The following is a 22,982-nucleotide window of genomic DNA, read 5'->3' on the forward strand; positions in this document are numbered from 1 at the left end:
ACACTTCCACCTGCAATTCTATTAAATATAGTGTCTGAATGACAGGAAACAGCTCATGATGGTAATAACATTGTTAATTCACTGCCTCAAATGGGTGGAAGGCAGCTAAAAGAGGGAGAGCAGGACTATTGGAGTGGTATTTTACCTTGCTTTGAATTCATAAAATAAAAATGTAAACAAGACACACAAATATTTATCAAGATCCAAATGGAAAGCTGTCTGTATGTTGTTTCTCTGATAATGATATATGAGGCATATTTTTGGACTCTTTATCAACTTTTTAGAAAGAAATCTGCATTTTTACCTAGTTGACAAATTTCGAATTCTCCAGATGGCAGCCTTAATATGTTTAATATGATTGTACTGTTAAAAAATAGCAATCTAGTTTTTTCTAGAGAAAGTCATTTGCTATGAGAAAGCAATACCATATGATACATGAAAATAAGAACACTGCAAGCTATTTTTATTTGGCTTTTACTGAGCTCTCAATGAATACAAAATCAGTACCAAACAAATAGATGCTGCTGATGATAAACCTAGCAACTTATGCTACCCAATTCCTAAAGTTTCTATTAATATATAGGCAACCCATTCCTCATCTGCTTTTCTATGTATTGGTAATTTAGCCACATACTGAGGTTTCTGTTTGTGTATACTTGCTAAATAAACAGTAAGAGAGATGGAAATGGATTGAAACATATAGATTCATGTAAAGACTATCATTTGAACAGCTACACCTGGGCCCTCTTGAGTGCTTTGAAAATTTCTGCCCTAAAATCATTTGGCTTTCTGTCCCCACCCAAATCTCATCTCAAATGTAATCCCCATGTGTCAAGGGAGGGACCTGGTGGGAGGTTGGAGATGGTTGGATCCCAGCTGTGGTTTCCACCATGCTGTTCTTGTGATAGTGAGTGAGTTCTCACAGATCTGATGGATTTATAAGTGGCAGCTTTTCCTTGCTCTCTCTCTCTCCTGCCTCCATGTAAAAGGTACCTTGCTTCTCCCTCCCCTTCCTCCATGCTTGTAAGTTTCCTGAGGTCTCACTGGCCATGTAGAACTATGAGTTAATTAAACCTCCTTTCTTTATAAATTACCCAGTCTCAGGTAGAATCTTTGAAAATTGACTAATAAAGTGAATTGGTACTTGGAGAATAGGAAGTCGCTATGAAGATAACCTGAAAATGCAGGATTGGGTAACAGACAGAGGTTGGGACAATTTGGAGGTCTTATAAAAAGACAGGAAGATGTGGGAAAATTTGGAACTTCCTAGAGACTTGTTGAATGGTTTTGACCATAATGCTGATGGTAATAAAGGAAATGAAGTACAGGCTGAGGTGGTCCCAAATGGAGATGAGGAACTTATTAAGAACTGAAGTAAAGGTCACTCATGCTATATTTTAGCTATGAGACTGCTAACATTTTTCCCGAGCCCTAGAGATCTGTGGAACTTTGAACTTGAGAGAGATAATTTAGGGGATCTGGCAGAAGAAATTTCTAAGCAGCAAAGCATTCAAGAAGTGACTTGGGTGCTGTTAAAGCATTCAGTTATATGCACTCACAAAGAGATAGTTTGGAATGGAACCTGTGTTTAAAAGGGAACCAGAGCATAAAAGTTCAGAAAATTTGCTGCCTGATAATGTGGTGGAAAAGAAAAACCCATTTTCTAGGGAGAAATCAGAAATTTGCATAAGTAACAAGGAGCCAAATGTTAATCACTAAGACAATGGGGAAAATGTCTCCAGCGCATATCAGAGGCCTTCACAGCAGCCCCTTCTATCACAAACCCAGAAGCCTAAGAGGAAATTATGTATTATTCGTGGGCTGGTCCTAGGTCCCCGCTGCTCTGTGCAGCCTCAGGACTTGGTGTCCTGCATCCCAGCTGTTCCAGATCCAGCTATGGCTAAGAGGGACCAAGGTGAAGCTCAGGCCATTACTTCAGAGTGCTCAAACCCCAAGATTTGGTGGCTCTCATATGGTGTTGGGCCTATGGGTACTCAGAAGATAAGAGTTGAGCTTTGGGAAACTCTGCCTAGATTTCAGAGAATATATGAAAATGCCCAGATATTCATGCAGAGCTCCTCACACAGAGTTCCTACTGGCCCACTACCTAGTGGAGTTGTGAGAAGAGGACCACTGTTCTCCAGACCCCATATGGTAGATCCATTGACAGGTTGCACCATGAAACTGGAAAAGCCACAGCCACTCAGTGCCAGCTCATGAAAGCAGCATGGGGGCTGTACCTAGCAGAGCACAGGCGGAGAGCTTCTCAAGGCCTTGGGAACCCAGCCCTTGCATCATTGTGCCCTGGATGTGAGGCACGGAGTCAAAAAAGATTACTTCAGAGCTTTAAAATTTAATTACTGGGTTTCAGACTTGCATTAGGCCTGTGGCCACTTTGTTTTGCCGTTATTTTTCACATTTGGAATGGGAACATTTTCCCAATGCCTGTACCTCCATTGTGTCTTGGAAGTAACTAACTTGTTTTTTATTTTACAGGCCCTTAGGTGGAAGGAACTTGCCTTCTCTGAGATGAGACTTTGAACTTGGACATTTGGGTTAATCCTGGAATGAGTTAAGACTTTGGGGGACTGTTGGGAAGTCATGATCAGTTTTGAAATGTAAAAAAGACATGAGATTTTGGTTTGGCTTTGTGTCCCCAGCCAAATCTCATCTGGAATTGTAATCTCCATGTAGAGGGAAGGACTTGGTAGGGGTGATTGAATCCTGGGGGAAGTTTCCCCATGCTGTTCTCATGATAGTGAGTGAGTTCTCACAAGACCTGATGGTTTTATAAATGGCAAATTTTCCTGCTCTCTCTCTACTGCTGCTATGTAAGACATGCCTTGCTTCCCCTTCACTTTCTACCATGATTTTAAGTTTCCTGAGACCTCCAAGCCATACAGAATTGTGAGTTAATTAAACCTCCTTTCTTTACAAATTACCCAGTCTCAGGTAGTGTCTTTATATCAGTGTGAAAATGGACTAATATACCATTTCAGATATTAGCATATATCATAGAATAAAACTAATTCTGTCAGATGACATGAATATGTCTGATTTATCTTATCACTGATTTGGTTTTACACACCTGACTAGTACCTAAAATAGTGTATTGCATTGCTCAATACCTACGATATTCTATAATTGCTTGCAGAATATGTGATTTAAAAGCCCATGGCCACTGTCTTTCAAACATTAGGTGTTTGTTTCTGTGTTATGAATATGTAACCAATTTATGTATTAGCTTGACCTTGTATCAGTTGAGACTCTTTTGTGAAAATACTGGAAATTCAGGGTCAAATGGATGCATTATATTTTCCAACTCTTACCTGTCATGTACTTTGAGAGAGTCATGAAAACTACCTAGAACAGCTGTCATTTTGATATGTTCTGGTTCTTCTGAGAAGTTAGATTTCCACTGAGTAAAATTATAGACTCTGTAGAGAAATCAAAACAGTGATCCATCTACTAAGAAGACCTACACTGTGATCTTTTCAGCTCATTTCACCTGAGTATAGGGAGACTTTAAACTTAATAAATGAGAATCAGGCTACAAAGGTATAAAATCACTTTATAGTGCAAAACTCCAGATAAATGTCATTTTGGTGCCTCTGTGGTATTATTATTCTATTAACTGCATTGATAGTAGAAAGTTTCAGTTCATGTTTTTATCAGAAATGTTCTGTTCTAACTCTGAACCAGTCTGTACTATGAATTGCATAATTTGTCATAATAGAGGAATAGTAATAATCATGATTATTTTATAAGATCATCATAGTGATTATAGGAATTTGCAAACTCTTGGAGTTATATATAAAAATACTTATTAGTGAATCTTTGAACTTTCATTTCATCCCAAGAACAAGGAACTGCTTATATTTACTGGTTTATTGAATTAGCAATGTATTTGATAGTAAAGCAGCTGCCCTAACAATAGTGAGAACAATACCGTAAGGTTTTCCTATGTTCAGTTGCTAATGATATATGGGTGAAATCATGGCCATGGAAGTGAAAAATAACAGCTCTACAGTTAGGAGCTTGGACATGTTATTTATTCTCTCTCAACGTCAATGTGATTCCCTCATCCATGCAATAAAAATAATGGCAGATAATCCTTGTAAATGCATGATTTAAAAGGAAACATTAACTTAAAAACAAGTTCAAGTATTTACTGTAGTGTCCAGAATATAACTACTTGATATGTTTTAATAATTTTTATCATAGAATGCAGATACACTATTCAAAAACAGGTGAGACATTTATGTTATGATTAAAAAAATTAAGCTAAAAATCTAAACATTAACAAAGCCCTATCACTGAAAATTAAACAATACTTTGTGATTAGGCATATACACAGACACTCCCATACACACTTATAAAATTATGCATGTGGGCATGCAGAACAAGGGTCAAGAATTCACATGACCTTTTAAGCCCAATTCAACAAAAAACAAATGATTTTTTTTGCTTTAGTGTTGCTTTTGTATTATTTTTAGAAGAATTTTCTGCTTTTTTAACCTCATATAATATGCTAGTCATCAACTTGTCTTTTGATAGTATGAGTATTAACTATGAAATGGTTATAAATTGCTGTGCAGAGTGAACAGCTGTGAGAAATAACAAATGATTCTGTTATCACAACTAGAGTATTAGATGGCATATTTAGAATTATGTATAAATGGGATTATTATACAAAATAGCAGAAAAGTCTCAAAATTAACTATTTGACTTCTATATGGGTCTTTACATAAACTTATTGATTTAACCTCAGAAAAAATGTGACTCTGTGTTTCAAAAAGGTATATTAAGAAATGCCATGTTCCAGTAATACAAATTATGAGAAAATGCACTTCTTGTTTCTATTTGGTTTCTTTGAACTTGTGCCAAATCTTCTCCAGTATTTTCTTGGAAATCTTTATTGTGTCTAACTTGTGGAGACAGTTTTAAAAATAAATGTTGCTTTTTATCACATTTGAAAAGTGGAAAGAGAGAAGGTGGAAATAGAGGAAATGATGTTTGAAGCCTGTTCTTTTACCTTAGTACTAACATTAAAAAAGCCCTATTACTGAAAATCAAATAACACTGGATTTAATATATGTGGTGTTAAATCAGGCAGGAATATAGTTTTCAAGAAAGACTCCCTGCAAATACTTGAGATTATTTGGAAATATGGGTCATGATACTATTTGCATTGAGACCAATAGATTAAGAAACATTTGAACATCTCTAACTGAAATAATCTGGCAAGAATACAAATCTAGAATGATAATGCACTAAAGCATGTTTTCAAATTTGTACTGGAATATAAATTAATTATAGCATCCATTTTAAGATGCAATCCATGCATCTTAATAAATTCTATGGACATTATCACTCTAATCTTCATGAAAATCCTAGGACTTATGTATTACAATATTCCCGTATTATAGATGAAGAAACTGAGATTCATAGAGATTAGTGGGCCTCCTGTGGTCACATAGTAAGTTAGAATTCAAACATGATTTTCGAGTTCTAAAACTTGAAATCTGAACCACCATGAAATGCTGACTTCTAGTGTCGTCAGAGTAGTTAGGGCCATGGCTGGTTTTGGTGGTGTTTTGTTGTGGTGGCAGTGGTGATTTATTTCCTTGTAGTTGTTGCTTTTTTCTTTTTCCTTTTTTTTTTTAAAGAAAGGCAATTATATGGGAAAAGGTAGATAATTCTTGGTCCTACTGAATTAAGATAAATTATTATTTTTGAAAGATAAATTATTTTTAATAATACCTTACAATTTTATTTTCTTTTTATTGATGAACACACACACACACACACACACACACCCTAGCAAGTAGGTACACATATATACACATGCATTTGAGAAGCTCCACTTATTCAAATGTAACTAACACCCATTATGTGAAGCTCTGTGTTTTGTCCTTTATCTTTGTCCCTATTTTACATGTATAATCATTGCAGACTCAACTTCAAGTTTATTCTTCTCATTTTATATATGTGGATCAGATCTCTTGGCAAGATAAACAAAATTATATTTAGTATATCTCCTGCATATAATGTTTAAAAGCTGGCACATATGTTCTCATTGATCTTGTCCACTGTGAACAGCACAGAGAATCTTAAGGGTAGAATGTTATCAGTCATATTTATAGAGTTTTGCTTTGTGATATTGTGATATTTTAGGCAATATTATAAAGAGCACAGCAGCTCAACAATATTATAAAGACCTAGAATATCTCTAAAGCCTTTACAGCTTTCTTGAGCATTGGCTTAAAATTAGAAGCCAACATGGGCATCCTTTCTGACTCTGAAACAGGCAAGCCCACAGCACACTCAAGACTATAGTTTACTTAGGACTACCAAGCAGTTAAACAATGGGAATAGAGATGAGCTCTAGTGTGGCAAGATCCAGTGAAGGGCAGAATAAACCTAGACATCAAGATTAACACAAAATTAGCAGTTTTACCAAAGTGAGCAGATGACAAGGAAACAGAAATACTGTACTAGGGAGTTGGGCACAGGGGAAACCCGAATCCAAGGCAAAATCACAGGACAAGCTTTTTCTGCTGAAGGAGCAAAATTTTATATGAATCAAGGATGCACTACTCAAACTTTCTACATCTCATTTAATGTTGATTTAAGATCTCTATGGGGCAGAAACAAAGAGTAGATGCTACTGGAAACTGGAAATTGGCTATACTTGACTGAAATGTAAAAAACAAACGAACGTTAGCAGCAACTTTTATTGACAAAAGTCTCACCAACACATGGCCATTCTGTATTAGGCTGGAAGTTTATCTAAACTTTCTTGGTACCTATGGATGAAATAAGACTTTGGACACAACCTGGAAATGGTTATGACCATTTCAATTTCCATCTTGGATTTTCCCTGGTAGTATGTGTCTGTATGTCGTATGTGTTGTGCATGTCAGTGTATGATGCTATTTACTGCCTAATTTTACTTGTTAGGTACATTTTATTCCTCTGCAAACAACTGAAATGGAAATTATTTCTTTATGAATTCCTGGAATTGTTTTAACTTTTGACAGGTTTGTTATTTCCCTGAAATCTGATTTGTCAGTGCAAATGGCCTTTGGAGGGGAGCACTGTACTTGGCCTGACATTGAAATCTGAGTCTATCTTATCACTTTCTTAAAAAACTTGAGAGTTGAAACAATCCAAAAGCTCAGATTCTTGAAGAAACCTGGAGATACTTAAGGGAGAGAAGACACAGAGAAGTGAACAGGGCACCCATAGATAAGTTTAATTTCCATTTATTATTTAGCACTAGAACAGAATTTGGTTGTTTGCAGCCTTTAATAACACACCTTTAAAAAAAAAATCCCTGTTTCATCATGATAGTTTCAAAAGCCCATTTATTTCCCTCAAAATGTACAAATAACTTTTATGTTATTTGTTTCAATTGCAGCTTAAGTATTAAGGACATAAAATAATATATTACAGTAATATTTGGAAGAAAAATAAAGAAATATTAGGAACAAAATGCAATATTTCAAGGAGACTAATTCCAGGTCTTACCAGTTGAGGAAAACTACATCTAACAATATCATTTTGGCCTTTAAAAAAATATGGTCAATTACATGTAATTTTATTATTATTAAAGTTGAATAGCATTAGATGCCTAACCAGTACAAAGGCCTCACTTTTGCCATGCAGACATTTGAAGCAAACCTGTTTTAGACCAAATCCTCTCCTATGAAGAGTTAAAATTTAGTTTAACAAAGTATTAACTTATTTGGGCTCATTTTTCTCAGGTAGATATTGAGGAGTATGGAGTGACTCTCTTCCAGTTTGAAAAGTCAGTAAATTTATTTATCTTGAAGACATTTTACATTTTACAGATGCTTCTTATGAACACTTATTGTCATGGAAAGTAAGATAATGTGTCCTTAATAGTACTTATAATAAAGGTTTTAAAAACTTTTCCAGCTTAAGCATACTGTACTATATTAACAATGACCATTAAAATAAATACTTACTATGATGCAAAAAAAGGTAATCTTCATGTTTTCCAAATCATATTATAGCATACAAACACACACACAGCTCATACATATATCCATTTATATAATAAAAATTAAATTAAATTAAATACAATTTTTGTCTTATGGTTTGAGGCCAGTGTAATTTTTATAACAGTGTCAGAAAAAGAGAGAAAAAGAAATTTCAGTGAACCTCAGTTTATAGATACAAAAACCCCAAGTAAAATTTTATTTTGTTTAAATTTTAAAAGTAAAATTTAATACAAACTGCAAATGTGCTAAAAATAATATGCCATCCCAAGTAGGGATTTTACCAGGTATAAAAGGATAATGACAAAAGGATATTGACTGAATAGTCAGTCAAATCCATCAATTCATTGTGTAAAAGAAAAAAATAACATGATTACCTCAATAGATGCAGAGAGAGTAACTGATAAAGATTAGTCACTATTGATGTTACAAATAAAAACTTCATAAAGATAGTAATGGAATGGAAGAAAATTCTTTGTGGTGGCAAAGAATTGAGAGCAACCAAATCATGCATTTATAATGGTGTGCTCTGTGCCAGCCAAACACAAGGAACCAAAATTTATATACAGTAAAATAGACACACATGAAAGAGATGTACACTGTAAGACTTTTTATGTGAAAATAACATGCAGATATCAACAGCAGCAGTATATATTTTGCAAGGCCAAATACATACATTTATATGTCAGGTGATTATAAGGACCAAAAGTAAATACATTAAAAAGGACCCCCAAATCAGATTAACACTGAGATGGGTTCAAAGAGGCAAAAACTAACCTAACCTAAACAAGAAAGGAACTTTGCCTTGACCAATGATGATACAATGTCATGAACTGACAGATATGATCAGAGAGATTCTCTATTTCTAAATAAAAAAGGTAATAAAGTAGCATATATTCTATAACCAGCATGGCTTCTACAATACAACCAACAAAAACAGTTTTGTTTTCTTTTTGGACTAAGTGTGAATTAAATAGAAAAGGTGGGGACATAGCAAAGGGGCCAGGCACAGAAGCCTAAATTCCTGTTCTACTACTTAACCACTTCTGTAACCTCAAGATCATCACTTAGCACACCACAGCTTAGATTCCTTAGTCTGCAAAATGGGGCACTTCTGTTTACCTCCCTTAGTTTTGTGTAGAATCAATCAATATAATAATACATGCCTGGAGAAGAGCATAAATCCCCAGCATACAGTAGATATTCTAATGTGTTTTCTCCATCCCTGTACCCCAGGCCTCACCACACAGGCCCCTCATAGTTAATAGTCTTCCTGCAGGAAGGAATCCTTAGCGAAGACTGCAACTACTCCTACACATTGTTCCACTGCTTATGCTCACTGAACTTTTCAGAAAATCTTTAATTTTTCAGGCCTATCTCTAAATTGCAGAACCTATGATAAGGCTACTTATGATCCCTAATAGGACTAATCAAAAAGGGGGAAAAGGCAGAATATTATATGCAATATACTACACATTAGCTTGTTCTATATGCATAAACGTGTAAGGAAGAAACAATTGGTTCTGCCATAAAACAAACCTGATAAATGTTGAGACAATTTCACTTCAGTTTTGCAGACTTAGTATTTTATCATTCCTGTATTTTTATAATTAACAATAGGACTGTAATTTTCTTCCATAATTGGTGAATTTATTGAGATATTTTCCACTCTTTGACTGATGTGTTCCATCCTCTACTTTTGCCCTGCTGTGTCCCCACAGTTATGATGCTCCAAATTTATAGTTCAGTTGTTTCTTGTTGTTGGTTTACATTCCTGTTCACTAGTTATTCATAAGATAAGGAGGAGAGGATTCTATGTAGAAAAGAACTTTTATGTAGAAAATTAGCAGTAGTGTTCTCAGAACAACTACTTAGTTTGTGGTACCATTCAGATTCTAACTTGGCATCTGTAATACTGCCTAATGTCACAAATGGGTCTCATTTATACAAAACTTTGACTATATGAGAAAGTTGAAGGGAGGGTTCATCAGAAGACAGTTTAGGTTTATAAGGGTTAAGTGATATTCAAGCTCTATGACAGTCTGTGTTTATTAACCAGTAAGAATATTGCATTCCACTAGTGAGACTCTGATGAGTATCATGGCTTCAGCATAAAAGAAATCAAGATTCTTTTGTTTTTTTAATTACCTTGAAGATGCAATGCGAATTAAGATTTGACTAAGCTGGACTGTGACTGCTACAACCATTACACGGTGCCCAGTGTGCCTTAGAAAATAGAGGTGTTATGCAAACAGTTGTCATGAATTTATTTTCTCTTTCAACACCTGATGGGAAAACGTGCTACTCAGCTAAAGAACTGCAGTGGAAATAATGATCATTCAAGACGTCTTCAAACTGCACTACAGATATTTAATTTAAAAAGCACATTGCCTGTTTTTGAGAGTCAGTATTTCCTTCTGACAAGAAATATCATTAAAGCATAGTGATGTTAGGAACTTAGGGATTTTTAAATCCTCATTTTCCTTGAAAACCTGGCTGAATAAAATACTGAATCTTGGTATGGAGCATTAAGTCCTTTTACAATGTTTTTCTCTGAACACAGAGAGTTTATTATCATCCCCCCTGAGGGCAGGCAGGAAGAATAAAGCTAACATTCTGATTTGCTTTGTTGGATCTGATGATACTTGCTTTCTCCCCATATCTCACTTTTGGATCTACAATGGTACTTCCAGACCACCTGCTCATCTCAGTTTGTTGTTATTCTTGGTTAGTTGGTTGGTTTTTTTCTCCTGTCACTGCCTAGATTTTTATATGTCTTAATTATTGTTGTGAGCACAGATGAAAGTAGTATAATTTAAATGGACTTAAGTGTCTTGCTTTTATAACAGTGATGCTTAATTTTTGTTTTTGTTTCCCATTGTTCTACTTTTCTTTGAGGGACCTTCTTTTGCCTGGTAACTACGTATGACAAAACATCATATTTGATCTATAATCCAACACTATTAGGACTAGAAGGACCCTTCATACCTTGTCAAAGTCCTTCATTTTACAAACAAGGACCAGGCACCCAGAGAAGGGAATGATTTACGTAGGCCAGTGCAGCTACTTAGTGTCAGATCCACATCTAGAAATCTTTGTCTTGCTAAAGAGTTCTTGCTGCAACTCTTGATAAAGAGTTATTTTTCCTCCACATCAAGCTTCCTCTGTTCTATTCTCAACTTATGTAATAACGTGTGAAGAGATCTAGCAACAAACTCTTTATGTGGACTTCCCGGACTTGCTGGTCGATGACTTCAAATGTTTGACAGTGCACATGGCAATGTAATTTATCCTGTGACTGCAAAGATGACATCCTGTGAAAACTGCTTGATTCCTCCACAGAATTATTCCTGAAAGTCTTGTAGGTGGCTATAGATCCACAGCTTCCATAGTTTTCCTTTGAAATATACCTGAAAATATCATTCTCACTGTTAGTTAAAGACACATGCCAGATACGGTGACACAGTTATAATTGCTAATTGTAATGTGATTAATAATTGTATCCTTTTTTCCTCTCACCACTGTGCTGTTTCTCACATTCTGATTTATCCATCCTGTTTTGCTATTCTAGGTTTGTGTGCTGGAGAGGCAAATATTTGACTTCCTTGGATATCAGTGGGCACCTATCCTGGCAAATTTTGTACATATTATCATCGTCATTCTTGGTTTGTTTGGAACTATTCAATATAGACCTCGTTACATAACAGGAGTAAGTACCTTTTCTGCCTTTTTAAAATCTGATTGAACTAGAGAATGATGTGCAAACTCCAAAAGCCTTGAAAACTTATGCATATACTCTATCTTAAAGATGTGGATACTCTCTTTTAAGTACTGTGTTTATTTTCATAGTTTCAGATTCCATCAACAGTAATTGAAAATGTCAGGTTTAATGCCCTTGATAGCAGTGTAATCAGACTGAATTCTCATAATTTGTACTTTCGGCAAATATTCTCATAATTATGAGCCTAACTGTGTTTCTGTATTTCTAAATTATAAAATCATGCTCTCTGGTTTAACATATTTTAATGGGATTTTTTTCTCGTATTAAATAATCATTTTACATATTGAATGAAGAGTTTAAAATCAATACAAATGAACATACACTATTGATGTGAAAATATTAACCCACATTAGGGCTAATATTTAGCATATATGAAAGCCAGGATAATCTGGACAATTGTCTCTGTGTTCTCCATAATTCTCCTTTTGGCTCAGAGGAAGTATTTTGCATTCCCACTCAAGTTAAACTTACTTAACATAAAAGTGAAATCCAACTGTGTTGCAGTTACTATGGGAACCATAACTTGGGTTAGCTTTTGTATGTGCCTCAGATCTCAGCTACTGCTCTTCATTAATGTACATTTTTTTCTTTTTAGTTTCATCATTTTTTCTATATCTTCATTTTTGACAAAGGAAATGTCTATAGGCATTTATTTAAAATTGTAAAGCAGGTTTGTAGTAAAAGTACGTATATAAGATAGTACAATGAAAGCTCTGCCTTGTTCAACACAAACCAGCGGCCCTTCTCAGGTTTTATGAAAGCGTCCTCATAAAAGATGCGCCCCCTATAGCCTGTTCTTTCTGTCATGTAGAACCTGATAAAGTTCATTGGTGCAGAGTCAGGCAATGTGGTGGTGGCTGGAACCAAAGGAGCCACTGTCGGGCTAAGGAAGAATCAGAAGCCCATAGTCCTCACTTCTAGGTACATGCCCAGATCCCAGTGCATGTCACCTCGGAGGCTAGGTAGCCATCTACATCTTGTAAGAGTGGGAGGAGTCTGTTGCAGGGCGAAGTTTTTCAACGCACAAGATATGATAGTATTGTCCATTTTCTTTTATGAATTGTAATTTGATCCAGTGTAGGGAGGATTGTACAGTGGTTGAGAGTGAGTCCTCTGAAGTCATAATATCAGGATTGAAACCTTGGATCTGCCAAATTCTGTGTGACTTTAGACAACTTCACCTTACAAATCTTCAGTTTTCTTATCATTAAAATCAAAGTAATCTTTATATTAACTCATGATTTAATTAATTGATATATTGTTAGCCATTATATGAAAAAAATTTAACTTACCTTTCTTTTATTAGACTTTGAGATTCTTTCATGGTTTTATTCTTATAAATAACGTTGCTCTGAATATCATTATATAAATTTTTCATCTTACTGATAAAGTTCTTGGGATAAAATCTAGATGTGAGCCAACATATTTGAACTATTTAAAAACTCAGAGGTTAATTTTGAGGAGCAAGGGCGATATTCTATGAAATGTCCTTAGCATCATGCTTGATGTTTTAAAAGCCCCCAATAAATATTAGCTATGATATTTTTGTTTTTATTATTATTATTTAAAAATAATACTTATATAGCATAGAAATAAGCTGAAAGAAAATTTAAAATAGAGTAAGGTGCTCTAGATATTAGATGAACTATTTCTGTCCCTTTTTTTCAAAGATGCTACAATGCAAAAAAAAAAAAAAGTGTAGGCTTTCTATGTATCAAATTGTAATGTCATCCCTTTGAATAAAGACATACCACAGATCTTGCAATACTGGCCACTTTCTCTGGCATGGAATAAGAGTTATGATACTAAGGGAAAACACCTTTAAAATTGTTGGAAGTTTTGTTTATTGGGACTATTAGACACAACCTGAACTCTTTGAGAGGTCTTAACAATGAATCTCAGAGCGATATCCTTGATTTCATCTTGACCAGTAAACAGCGCTGTGAATTTGGGTTTTTTCTTAAGACAATGTCTTTGGAACTCTGTGCCAGCTAGAGATGATGTAAATTATAAACTTCTTTTTTCCAACTCAGCAAGTCCTGGGTTGGAAATATAGCCTCTAGATTCTGCTCGAAAATCTTTCTTTAGCTCATCTCTCTTTTACAATATCATGCTGTCTGTGGCTAAAAGATGACAAATAGCACTGTCATCTTTTTTTTGCTTGAAAATCCCTTTAACCAGGCCCACAAACTCATAGGCATATTTTCTATCTTTCCAGTTATTGAAGGCAATAGCTAAGATAATCGTTCTGGCAGTAAATAACGCGAGTCTTCTTTTCTCCGGCCCTCAGAAACAATTTCCTTTCTCCACTCCGAGTCTCCTTGCTGCCCTCCTGGCATCACTTGCCCCCTTATCTCAAAACCAATATTGTGTGTTTTAGGTTTAAGTATTACTGACTTCCTGGTACCAATTTCTGTCCTGGATATCTATGTCTGTGTAACTTCTGTGCAACAAACTACAATCGACCCTTGAACAATGTGAGGATTAAGGGCACCAAACCCCCCGAACAGTCAAAAATCTGCTTATAACTTTCAATTATTCAAAAACTTCAATAGCCTATTGTTGATTGAAAACCTTACTGATAAACAGTTGATTACCTCATATTTAATATGTTATTTGTGTTGTATACGGTATTCTTGCAATAATGTAAACTAAAGGAAAGAAAATGTTATTAAAGGAAATCATAGGAAAATATATTTACTATTGATTAAATAGAAAAGGACCACTGTAAAGGTCTTCATCCTATAACAATGTAACAATTATAATAAAAACTATAATTTTTATATTTGCCATATTTTCTGTGTAATATTTTTACATTATAAAATAATTTGATGTAAAAATAAGAAAGCATTTCTTGAATTCATGACTGAAGATTAACAGTTTTGCATATTCCCTTTGTGTATATACAAATGAAACATAACTGTGTATGCTATATATTCAAATATGTCTTAATTTAAATTGAACATTATAGCAAACAATTTAAAAATTGATATGACTATTCTATTGTTTCTTTAACCATTTGATATTATACATAAGCTATTTTTATATTTTTCTATTATATTAAATGATCCCCTATAATCATTTCCATAAAAAATACTCTCATCTTTTTTTGTGAATCATTTCTTAGGAGAAAGACCTAGGTATAATCAAATAATATGAACAACTTTAAGGCTTTTAGTATATAATTTACAATAACCTATTCAAAATTATTTTACTGAATTATCCTTCTACTAGTGTATAGCAGAGTCAATTTCACTGTATTCTTGCTAACCCTGTGTATTATCTGTTTCCACAGTTGTTAACTTGATAGAAGAAAAAAGTGTCACTTTCATTTTTAATTGCATTTCTAACCTTAGTGAGTTAGAATTTTTCATATGTTCATTACCCGTTGTTTTTTTTTTTTTATTTTATTTTTGAGGAACTGTCTTTTTTTTTTTCTGAGATGGAGCTTTGCCCTTCTTGCCAGACTGGAGTGCAATGGTGCCATCTCGGCTCACTGCAGCCTCTACCTCCTGGGTTCAAGCTATTCACCTGCCTCAGCCTCCCAAGTAGCTGGGACTATATGGGACTATAGGCAGGTGCCACCATGCCCAGCTCATTTTTGTATTTTTTTTAGTAGAGATGGTGTTTCACAGTGTTGGCCAGGCTGGTCTCGAATTCCTGACCTTGTGATCCTCCCAGCTCGACCTCCCAAAGTACTGGAATTACAAACCTGAGCCAAGGCTCCCAGCCAGGGAATTGTCTTTTGGTGTTCTTTGCTAATTATTTGCCCTGAAGTCTTAGTGTTTATCTTAATTTATGTAGATCATTTGATAAAGACATTTACCTTTAAAACATCGTAAAGTTTCCTTTTGATTTTTTTTACGTTTATCTTATTAAAGTTAGCTCTCTTTATTTGTGAAATTTTCTACTGCTTTTAAAATTATGAAATTCAAATACCATTTTGAAAAAGATATGTTTTCATTATCCTTAGGTCTAATTTTAATTTCACTAGAACAAAAAGGCAGATTTTCTGACATTGAGTCTGAGGACATTTGCTATATTTGAAGAGTTTCAAATTATTGATGGGACATTTTATTTTATTTAATTGGTCTTCCCTTCCCCACAAAAAGTATGTGGACTTTCTCTCAAACATTGAGCTTCTAGCAACAAATAAATGAGAGTATTGATTTTTGTTTTCTTCATTCATCTCCTTTTTCATAGTAGCAAAGAAAAAAATTAAAAGTTTAAAACAGATGATTGGAACAAGAACTCATTAGGACCATAGAGGGTCTCTGACACTTAGCAGAATATAATATGCTGAAGGAAAATGAAATAGATGATTTCTGGTCCCAGCAAAGGAAACCTGAACCCAGAATTCATAGAAATAATCTATCTTGTATAATTCTCAACCACATCAAATCCCAGAAAATAATTCATATATAAATATATACAATGACTCCCAGGAAAGCATTATTTTACATCATAAATAGAATTGTATAATGCATTATCATTTGGGGAAGTAGAATGTGATTTGGGATATCCAGTGTTTATTAGTTAATGACAAAATAATGTTAAGGACCTGCACTGTCACTAAGGAGCTGCTTTAGGTTGTCTAAAATAAACTGAGGAATATGTACGTTCCTATCCATTAAAGTCACAGCAACTTTCTCAGTGATACTGCCAAAAAAATGATGCCCTGTAACATGCCAAAATAAATTACTTTTCCTCCCTCCCTCCATCTCTTTCTTTCTTTCTTCTTTCCTTTCTTCCAAACTTAGTCTCCTAACTGGAAACATTTCAAAATAGCTAAAACTCTATCACTCAAATTTAAAGAGGATAGTTTACTAAAATCAGTAGTATTTATAAGAATCATATTTCTTTGTTCTTACCAAATCTCCTGTATATCTGTCTTTCTTGGCAAATTCTATAGCCCTCACATTAACTTGACACACTTTCGTTCAAACTCATACAGAAAGGAAATAGAGAGGAGGTGGACACAGGTTCTCCTGACAACCAATCTCCTTGTAACCACCACATTGAACTGCCTCTTTGGGCACCGTTCAGAGACCCAAATCTATCTGATAAATGAACAAAGGTGCTGTTAAGTTCTGAGCAAAGTTAAAATTCATTACAGAATTTGCCATTTCTAGAGGATTTAGATTTTAAGTTGTGATCTACCTCTCCCATACCAAGGATTATGTTTTTAGTGCCTTAGTTAATGGGGAGATAACCTCATGTCTATTTCTGTTCTAACCTTGGTAAAAGGTTAGAACGGAAAAGTCTTACTGATGAATATTTTACTCATCTGGGAGAACAATAACATAAACTGTCTTTAATCTCTAGTAACAATGAATTAGGATGGTATGTTGTTGTTCTTCTATATCATTCAGCTTTTTGATGGTGATTATATGCATATATAAACAATCTATAGAATATAAATCATATCTAATATCTATTATAATTATGTATTAAATAAGGACAAATGATCTATTTGTACATTTGCTGTTTGTGAAGAGTTTCAAATAATTGATGGGAGAATTTATTTCTATGTAATTGAATAAAATACTGAAAACATATAGGAAATACAAAAGGCCTAGGAAACACCAATATTGACATACATACATACATATTATTGTGTCTAATAATGAATCTTTCTCTGATATCAAATTAAACTACAATAATTATAAAATCAAATGAAGGAGAAGTATTGGGATTTCCTTTTTTCTTACTGATAAAGCAAAAAATTAAAATAATGTGGCTAAAGCTGATTTGATGAAGTAAGTCTATAATGGTTAGAAAGAGAAGCCAATATACATGAATCTTCATTTCTTATGTTGTAAGAATAGTAAACTCTAAGACTGTCATAATAACTTTGCTTAATCTTCCAAAATAATAAAGTAAATATTTCTTTTAGTCCATATTTTAAGGTTTGGAATGGTATGTTCTGATTAATGCTGAGCACTGAATTTCTGTTCACCAATTTAGGCTACTCTATTTTTTAATACAATTTTTTTAAAAAAATGTGATACATATGGTTGTTGGTGGCTGTTGATTTCTAAATTGACATACATCCTCCTTGTCCCCAGTGAGGCTAGGTCAGCTTCAGACAAAGTGTCACCTGCTTTGACTTCCTTAACTTTGCTTTTCCTGGAGCCAACATGGTGAAGAAAATGAGCCTCTTGACATCTTAGACAAAGCATGGGGCCACAGGGTGAGTGGAGCACCAAAGAAAAAGACAAGATTCACTTTGTAAAAGGATTACCATATGGCAACTTAAGAAATCTGTGGACACCTTAGTGGTTCTGTTAAAGCAAAGAATTGTGTGCTCAATTTGCATGGGGGAGAAAACCTCTAAATTTCTAGAATTGACTAGAAATCGTGGCTGATGATTGCCACGATTTGATTTTTAATTGCTTATGGAGCTCAGGTCTCTGTAGAGACTGTCGCCAAAGGCAATAAATGGGGAGCACTATGCCCATTTTTTAGGTCATATGCTTTTCTTTTTTTCTTGGTATAAAATTTTTTGTTTTATTAAAAATATTGGTTTATTAAAATTAAAATTTTGGTCTTAATTAATTTATTTTATTATGCTTTAAGTTCTGGGGTACATGTACAGAATGTGCAGGTTGGGTGTATACTCAAAGGATTATAAAACATTCAACTATGCATATATATGTTTATTGTGGCACTGTTCACAATACCAAAGACTTGGAACCAACCCAAATGCCCATCAAAATTAGACTGGATAAAGAAAACATTGCACATATACACCATGGAACACTATGCAGCCATAAAAAAGGATGAGTTCATGTCTGCTACAGGGACATGGATGAAGCTGGAAACCATCATTCTCAGCAAATTGACACAAAAACAGAAAATTAAACACTGCATGTTCTCACTCATAAGTGGGGGTTGAACAATGAGAACACATAGACACACGGAGGGGAACATCACACACCGGGGCCTGTTTGGGGTGGCAGCTAGGGGAGGGATAGCAGGGGGTGGGGAGATTGGAGAGGGCTAACATTAGGAGAAGTACCTAATGTAGATGACAGGGGATTGGATGCAGCAAACCACTATGGCATGTATATACCTATGCTTTTCTAAAACTTAGTAATGTTACCTCCCTAAAAATTCTTACATTTCTGCAAATCATTTCTAAGAAGTCATTAATCTATGTTCAAGTAGTTGTTTTGCCACTTTGATTCAATTTTTCAAGAGAAAAAAAAAATCTGAAAGAAAACTGATTATAGCTAAAGCATTAACAAATGCATGCTTTCTGTGTTTCGGACGGAAAATCAATGCAGATTAGAGATGAAGAGACTTGAGATAGTAGTAAATTAACAATACTTCTAATGACTTAGAGTAGTTGTGAAAATCGGTCTTTTCCCATAAGCCTTGAAGGGAGGGGGAAAAAAACATCATTACAAGTTTAATGGATTTAGCCTGTAGTCCTAAAATAAATGTAATAATGCAACATTGTAAACGCAATTTATTCTCAAAAGAATGTATTCCCTTGGGGAAATGTGGGCCATTTATTCTACGAGAAGATACTTTGTGCTCTCATTCTGGTGTTAGGCTATGACTAAAGATTTATAGGATGTGGTACACATAAATAATTACATTTGACAGTCTAGATTCACTTTTTTAAATCATCTAATAAGTTTTTTTAAATGAATTTTGAAGGAAAGATATGTTGGATATGTATAAGTATTAGTTTCTTTTTCTTAAATAAAATATCAGATTAATTTATGTAGGTTTTTTTAATCAAAAAGAAAAATTGAGCTTGTAATAAAACTTTTCTTCCATACTCTTATCCAGCTGTTCAGAATGTCTTTATAGTTCTGGGGTTACCTCAGAAGTGTGTGTGGGTGTGTGTGTGTGCGTGCGCGTGCACACGGGTGTGTGTGTGCTGCTAATTGTTGATTTTCAGCTTTAGGCAATATCTAATAACAACCGGCCCCAAATCATTTGGTCTAATTTATTTTTGAATTATACCTTTTTTTTTTAGATGGAGTTTCGCTCTTGTTACCCAGGTGGGAGTGCAATGGTGCAATCTCAGCTCACCGCAACCTCCACCTCCTGGGTTCAGGCAATTCTCCTGCCTCAGCCTCCTGAGTAGCTGGGATTACAGGCATGCACCACCATGCCCAGCTAATTTTTTGTATTTTTTAGTAGAGACAGGGTTTCACCATGTTGACCAGGATGGTCTCAATCTCTTGACCTCGTGATCCATCTGCCTCGGCCTCCCAAAGTGCTGAGTTTACAGGCGTGAATTATACATTGTTTTTACAGGTTTTCTTTCCCCTCTGAAGTTTCTCATTGCCTTTTTTTTCTTATAAGAAGCAAAAGAGGCCTTAAGTGTATCCTAAATACGTTTTTAATTCATATGCATTCTATTGTTTGATATTCATTCTGTTTTAATTTTTGAAACCCATTGCTTTTCCATTTGCATTTAAACAACTTTTTTATATTTGACCATATAAATATAAAAAATATCAGTAGCTTTTTGTTTTTAATGCTATGCTCTTCTCTGGAGATTTCTCTTAGAACTCTGTCATTTTGCTCCTATGTAAACTGTTTGCTCTATAGCCTTATTATACATCTATCTCTCCCATCTTCTGAAATCGATTCATGCTTTCTTAAATTCCATCTATTTTCTGTTTGATATTCTTCAAATAACCTCCTGAAAAAGCATGTTTGGGAGGTAAACTTTCTGAGTTTTATCTGTCTTGTGACAAAGAATGACTTTATTGTACCTTTACATTTGAGTACTAATTTGGCCAGGTGCAGAATTCAGGGTTGAAAATCATTTTTATCTGAGAATACTAATGGAATTATTTGCAATCTAAGAAGCAATGTTGCTGATAGACAGTCTGATATTAATCTGTAAATAACTTTAAAAGAAGTGCTTGAGATATTAATTTTATTCTTGTCTTGGCATTTCAAAATGGCATGTCTAAATGTGAACCTATTTAAAAATTGTGTAGTTTTTTTTTTTTTATTTAAACACTTATAGAAGACTTTGTTGTGACTCAGAAAATCATGCTCCAATGTATGAGGATTTTGAACTAAAGGAGTAGTCTCAAGGTCTCACTGACCATCCTCCATCCTCTGTCTCTAGATCCTCTTTCCCAAAGCACCAGAGGCCCTTTCTCTGAAGTTCACTTATCTTACTGAGGTAAGTTCTTCCAAAAGAAATGCAATTGTCTTGAAATCCCTCCCTAGGAATTTCATCAAACAACCAGGGAAGATTAATCACTGGAGAGAAGATTAAATGTCATCACCACACCCTGACAGTCTATCACTTATTCTTCTGGAGGCTGCTTTTATTACCTGAGAAGCTTTATCTGCATAATAAGACCACCTTTGTGCATCCTGTGGTTCCTCCTTTTTACCCCTCCCTTAACTTGTTATCACCTCCCAGAAAAGCCCCTATTCCTTTATGCTATAAAAACTTCAACCATCTGGCTACTCCTTTGAGGTTTATATTTTGTGTGAGTCTCATGAGCTTAAATAATGTGTATGCCTTTTCTCCTGTTTATCTATTGTGAGCTTATTTCAGCAGACTCAGTTGTCAAAACTTCAGAGGGAAAGTTTGAACCTCCCTACACCTTCAGTTCTGGACTTTGCCCGTATCATTTGATGATTCTCTGTGCTTTTCAACATTTGCCTTTGCTATGCTATCCCCAAGTAATTTCATTTAACAGTTATTTTATGTTATAGTTTTACATTTATTTATGAAAAATCTCCTGTTTTCCCTAGAGAGATAAATGTCTGGCTGGTCTTAAATTGTTAGAGGATTATTGCTGTTTTCCAGACCACTTTTCACACTGACCTTTGGTCATATGTTTCTTACCTAAATCTCCAGAGTATACAAAAATCTTGCTAGCAGTCCAGCTTTTTTGTGTCTCTTTCTCCTGCATACATATGATAGACTGCCAGTTGCTCCATTCTGCTTATTAATCAATATTGATCTCTTGGTCGTCCTCTTCAGGAAATTGGTTGAAATCTCTTTGTTTCTAATGTTTTACTACTAATAGTTGTAGGACTCTACTTGTTGTATGCTCAGTTTACCTTTTGGAACCAAAAGTGTAACAATAACTATTAAATTGCATTAAATATATTTTACTTTGGTGTGATATCCTTTTTATCAATGAGAGCTGAGCAGATGACATTGTTATACAAGATATGGAAATCTAATGGCTTTAAAAAGCCATTAATTGGGGCCGGGCGCGGTGGCTCACGCCTGTAATCCCAGCACTTTGGGAGGCCGAGACGGGTGGATCACAAGGTCAAGAGATTGAGACCATCCAGGTCAACATGGTGAAACCCCGTCTCTACTAAAAATACAAAAAATTAGCTGGGCATGGTGGCGCATGCCTGTAATCCCAGCTACTCGGGAGGCTGAGGCAGGAGAATTGCCTGAGCCCAGGAGGCGGAGGTTGCGGTGAGCCGAGATTGCGCCATTGCACTCCAGCCTGGGTAACAAGAGCGAAACTCCGTCTCAAAAAAAAAAAAGCCATTAATTGTTCGCCTGTTATACGATATGCACCACGTTATGGGTGAACCATCGTAAGAAATTGTCCAGAGGTTTACATTTTAACAGACGAGGAAACAAATATTTAATCAATGAATGCAACACTTTTCATATGGACTGTGCTAGAAGTAGTATGTAGAGAATAAATCAAAGTTCTCAGATACTCGGAACAGGTTAGGCAAGTCAACTGGGACTGGGGAATCGCAGAGTGGGGGCAGGATGATTCAAGAGGTGCTTTATGGAAAACATGACCCATAAGCTGTGATTTAGATAGACTATCAGCAGTAGTAAATACATCACTAGAAAGACAGGAAGGGGAAAATTCCAGGCAGAAGCAGACAAAGCTAACAACAAAAGCAAAACACTGAAGTGTTAAAAATATAGTTGTATTTTTATTAATTTATATTAGAGTGGCATGGTTGTTACACAGGGGCTGGTTGAAAGATAAGACTAAATATGTAGGCAGGAACCAGACTGGGAAAAATTTGCTTAACTGTGCTAAATTAGTTATATGGGGCATTATTAGAAAATTGAAGAGTTTATGTAGGGAATGGTCCTGAGCTGCTAGCATCCTAGAGAGAGATGTAAAGACATATGTTTACTGATATTTTTTGAGAAGAGACAGGCTATTGGTGAAGCCATGCACCAAGGC

At 35.0% G+C, this 22,982-nt stretch overlaps 1 protein-coding gene across 17 annotated transcripts in view; it reads left to right on the top strand.

The window, feature by feature from the left end:
• NKAIN2 (sodium/potassium transporting ATPase interacting 2) overlaps nt 1-22,982 on the top strand; it is a 1,060,472-nt gene that overhangs the window by 475,661 nt on the left and 561,829 nt on the right. For 8 of the 17 annotated variants that reach the window (XR_013534522.1, XR_004742412.3, XR_004742417.3 and 5 more), the window contains one exon: nt 11,599-11,736. The exons of 1 other annotated variant lie outside the window; for it this stretch is intronic. Coding sequence is in view for 7 of the 16 variants with exons in the window: in XM_035297731.3 (XP_035153622.2) it covers nt 11,599-11,736 (138 nt within the window). In the remaining 9 variants the exon portion in view is untranslated. Of the gene's footprint in view, nt 1-11,598; nt 11,737-20,914; nt 20,972-22,982 lie in introns of those variants that run through there. 8 more of the 17 variants (XR_004742410.3, XR_004742419.3, XR_004742414.3 and 5 more) reach the window with 2 other exon arrangements.

Source organism: Callithrix jacchus, chromosome 4 (genome assembly GCF_049354715.1).
Source record: "Callithrix jacchus isolate 240 chromosome 4, calJac240_pri, whole genome shotgun sequence".
Lineage (NCBI taxonomy): Eukaryota > Metazoa > Chordata > Mammalia > Primates > Cebidae > Callithrix > Callithrix jacchus.